A 3699-nucleotide genomic window follows, 5' to 3' on the forward strand; every position below is an offset into this window, starting at 1 on the left:
TAAAAATATTTATTATTTTTTTGCAGTGTTACAAAAATGATGCTAAATTGATGGCGTAACTGCAGCTGTATCCTATTTAGGCTACACAAAACAGAAACGTGATTAAAATACATAAAACCATATATGTACAAGTCGGGATTCGAACCGTAAACATCATGCACAGCATAGAAACACGCACAGTCCTCTAGGCCATAAGAGACAGAGTTTTTTCTTGACCTTGTCAGCCAAATGCAGACCCGCCAGGTCTCGAAACGTTTCTAAGCTGATCGATGCTTTGAAACGCTTTAGTCACGTGACTAGGTGTTTCGAAACACTTGAGTCACGTGACTTGGGTGCTTCGGATCATGCTTCGGTGCAGTGTTTCGAAACACTTGCGCTTCGGGATCTCGACATTGTGTCAAAACGTCAGTTTCACGTCAGCCATCCCTAGCAAGCCTAAGCTGAACAACTGTGATCTCCGATCCCTCAGGGGGCGCTGCATCAAGAATCCTCATTCATAAGCCAGATCACCACATGGGCTCAGGAATACTGCAGTAAACCTTTGTCAAATACCACAATACAGAGTTACATCCACAAATGACAGTGAAAACTCTACTGTGCCAAAAGGAAGCCCTATGTTAACAGTGTCCAAAAGCGCTGTTGACTGCTCTGGGAGGCATCTGGATGGACCATCACACAGCGGAAACGTGCACTGTGGTCAGATAAATCAGTATTTCAGGTATTTTTGGGGAGAAATGGATGCTGTGTACTCCGGACCAAAGATGAAAGGTATGGGGTTGTGTCAGTGCCCTTGGCAAAGGTAATTTGCACTTCTTTGATGCACCATTAATGCTGAAAAGATATTTTGGAGCACAATTTGCTGCCCTCCTTTCCAGGCATATTCCAACAAGACAGTGCATAAGCACATTCTGCACACATTACAAAGTCCTGGCTGTGGAGGAAGAGGATACAGGTAATTGACTGGCCTGCCTGCAGTCCCGACCTGTCTCCAATAGAGAATGTGTGGCGCATTTTGAAGTCCAAAATGCAACAACGAAGACCCCATACTGTTGCCCACCTTAAGACTTGTTTGCAGGTAAACTGGGACAAAATTACAGCAGAAACACTTCATCACTTGCTGTCTTTTAATCTTTTAAGTGTTGTGAATAGGAACGACAGCATTACAAGGTGGTAAATGCTTTAACGCTACAACTGTTTTCGATATGTGTTGCAAGAATCAAAATCGTAATACGTGTTTCTTTTGTAAAAAAAAACAACAGAAAAAATAAACAATAAATCAGAGAAACACATAAAGTAATTTTAGAAATCACTACTTTCTATTCTATTTGTAGTTTCCATACCTTTTTCTTTCTCTAAAATTGGGGTTGTATATATTGTAATATTTTCTATAATATTGTATAGAGGTAAAGTTGGTTTTATATTCGCACATTCGTTTATAGCAGTCTCTATATTGGTTACCATGTTACATTAAATATTCGATCGGAATTAGCATGCAAGTATGACTTCTAAACAACATTAACACTATCTAATTCACTGTGAACAATGTTGTACTTTGATATTCATTTGCTGCTTATATGATTTCCCTATTTACAATTTGCAAAGAATACTTTTCTGAAATTATATTATTAAGGAGAATGTCTGAATAACCGAATATAAAACCAACTTTACCTCTATTAATATTATAATCTATTATTATGTGGGCAACATGACACACTTTAACTTTACTATAGTATGTTTTCAATACACTGCTGTACTTACTGTAAATAACTGTACTGTTTTCTCATGAGGGATAACTATATAATAAAAATAGTACAGTATTATAGCAAGGCATTTCTCGTGTGTTACGTTGAACACCATCATGTTTTAATAGCCTCATTTTTACACATAAGCACATAAGTTAGAGTAAGAATATTCCGTCCACTCACCACCTCCGGAGGTGCCATGTGTTCGGGTCTGCGGCAGCTTGAAGACATGATGATGATTGTGACTGAAAACTTGTGACTATGATTTATTAGAGATCACAACACCACTGAAAAAAATATACACAGACTGCTAATAACACATGGGCAGGGGAACGTGGCCAGCAGGGATGACGTCATTCACAGGCGACGGACTGAACGCATCGGTGGTAAAGTCCAGAAGAGATACAGCTGGGGATTTTTTTTTGTGACACTGTGTACATCAATAATTAATATTTATACATTACAGTAGATGTTACAGGCTTAGATGTTAATAAAATACAATTTATTGTATAATTGAATCAACAATAAGAGTAATACTTAATACAATTACTGTTTTTTTCCATGTGATGGCTGGGTTGGGGCAGGGGTAGACCTAAATAAAAACAAATTAATGTGTAATATAATACATCTTATGAATAAACCTCTGTATAATTACGTTTTTTTATATTAATGATTGAATAAGGATTAATAAAACTTTACATAAGCATGCATAAAATCTCAATATTTCAGTGTTATAAAGGTGTCATGACATTCTTATGTTACTCTTGAAAATAGTTTTTTTTTTTTTTGACTGGGACAATAAAATATTTTTAAGCAACTGAATTAAATGTAATGTGTCGATTTACTCACTGGCCACTTTATTAGGTACACCTACTAGTACAGGGTTGGACCCCCTTTTGCCTTCGCTGCTCTATTGGATTGACATCTGGTGACTGTGAAGGCCATTTGAGTACAGTGAACTCATTGTCAGGTTCAAGAAACCAGTCTGAGATGATTGAGCTTTATGACATGGTGTGTTCTCCTGCTAGAAGTAGCCATCAGAAGATGGAGACACTGTGCTCATAAAGGGATGGACATGGTCAGCAGCAATACTCAGGTAGGCTGTGGTGTTGACACAATCCTTAATTGGTACTAATGGACCCAAAGTGTGCCAAGAAAATATCCCCCACACCGTTACACCAGCAGCAGCAGCCTGAACCATTGATTCAAGGGAGGATGGATCCATGCTTTCATGTTGTTGATGCCAAATTCTGACCGACCATCCGAATGTGTCAGCAGAAATGGAGACTCATCAGAGCAGCAACGTTTCTCCAATCTTCTATTGTCCAGTTTTGGTGAGTCTGTGTGAATTGTAGCCTCAGTTTCCTGTTCTTAGCTGACAGGAGCGGCACCCGGTGTGCTCTTCTGCTGCTGTAGCCCATCCGCCTCAAGGTTGGACGTGTTGTGTGTTCAGAGATGCTCAGACTCTCTCGCAGACCTCACTTGTAACGAGTGCTTATTTGAGTTACTGTTGCCTTTCTATTATATATATATATATATATATATATATATATATATATATATATATATATATATATATATATATATATATATATACAAAGTGGAATTTAAGTATATTAAAAATCTATTAATACACTGTAAGTAACGATGGGTTCCACACAATTCTTTAATGCTGTCCCAACACAAATTAATTAGGTTGTCCCCCCAAAAAACACTTAAGAATTGTGTTGTTTCAGTTCATTTTACATAAGTAGTTGGAACAAGCAGAAAAATCCATTATTTTGCGTATGAAAGATCTCGCGTGAGTTCCCTGTGAGTGCCGAGAATCTGCGAGAGCTGCTGGTCCGCCATCTCTTGGAGTCCGAAAGGAGCACTACGAGAAACGCTTGTCAACAAGTCCGAAGAGAGTGAACCATAAAGCGGGTCAAGCGGAGGCTCAGAGCGGCCTCATTATATG

General features: G+C 38.4%; 1 protein-coding gene across 1 annotated transcript in view; it reads right to left on the minus strand.

The window, feature by feature from the left end:
* bud23 (BUD23 rRNA methyltransferase and ribosome maturation factor) overlaps window positions 1–2080 on the minus strand; it is a 15332-nt gene extending 13252 nt beyond the window's left edge. Inside the window, exon 1 of the mRNA NM_001082879.1 lies at window positions 1926–2080. Coding sequence (NP_001076348.1) covers window positions 1926–1973 — 48 coding nt within the window. The 5' untranslated portion in view covers window positions 1974–2080. The remainder of the gene's footprint in view (window positions 1–1925) is intronic.
* Between the last annotated feature and the right edge of the window lie 1619 nt (window positions 2081–3699).

The sequence above is a fragment of the Danio rerio genome, chromosome 15, assembly GCF_049306965.1.
Source record: "Danio rerio strain Tuebingen ecotype United States chromosome 15, GRCz12tu, whole genome shotgun sequence".
Classification (NCBI taxonomy): domain Eukaryota; kingdom Metazoa; phylum Chordata; class Actinopteri; order Cypriniformes; family Danionidae; genus Danio; species Danio rerio.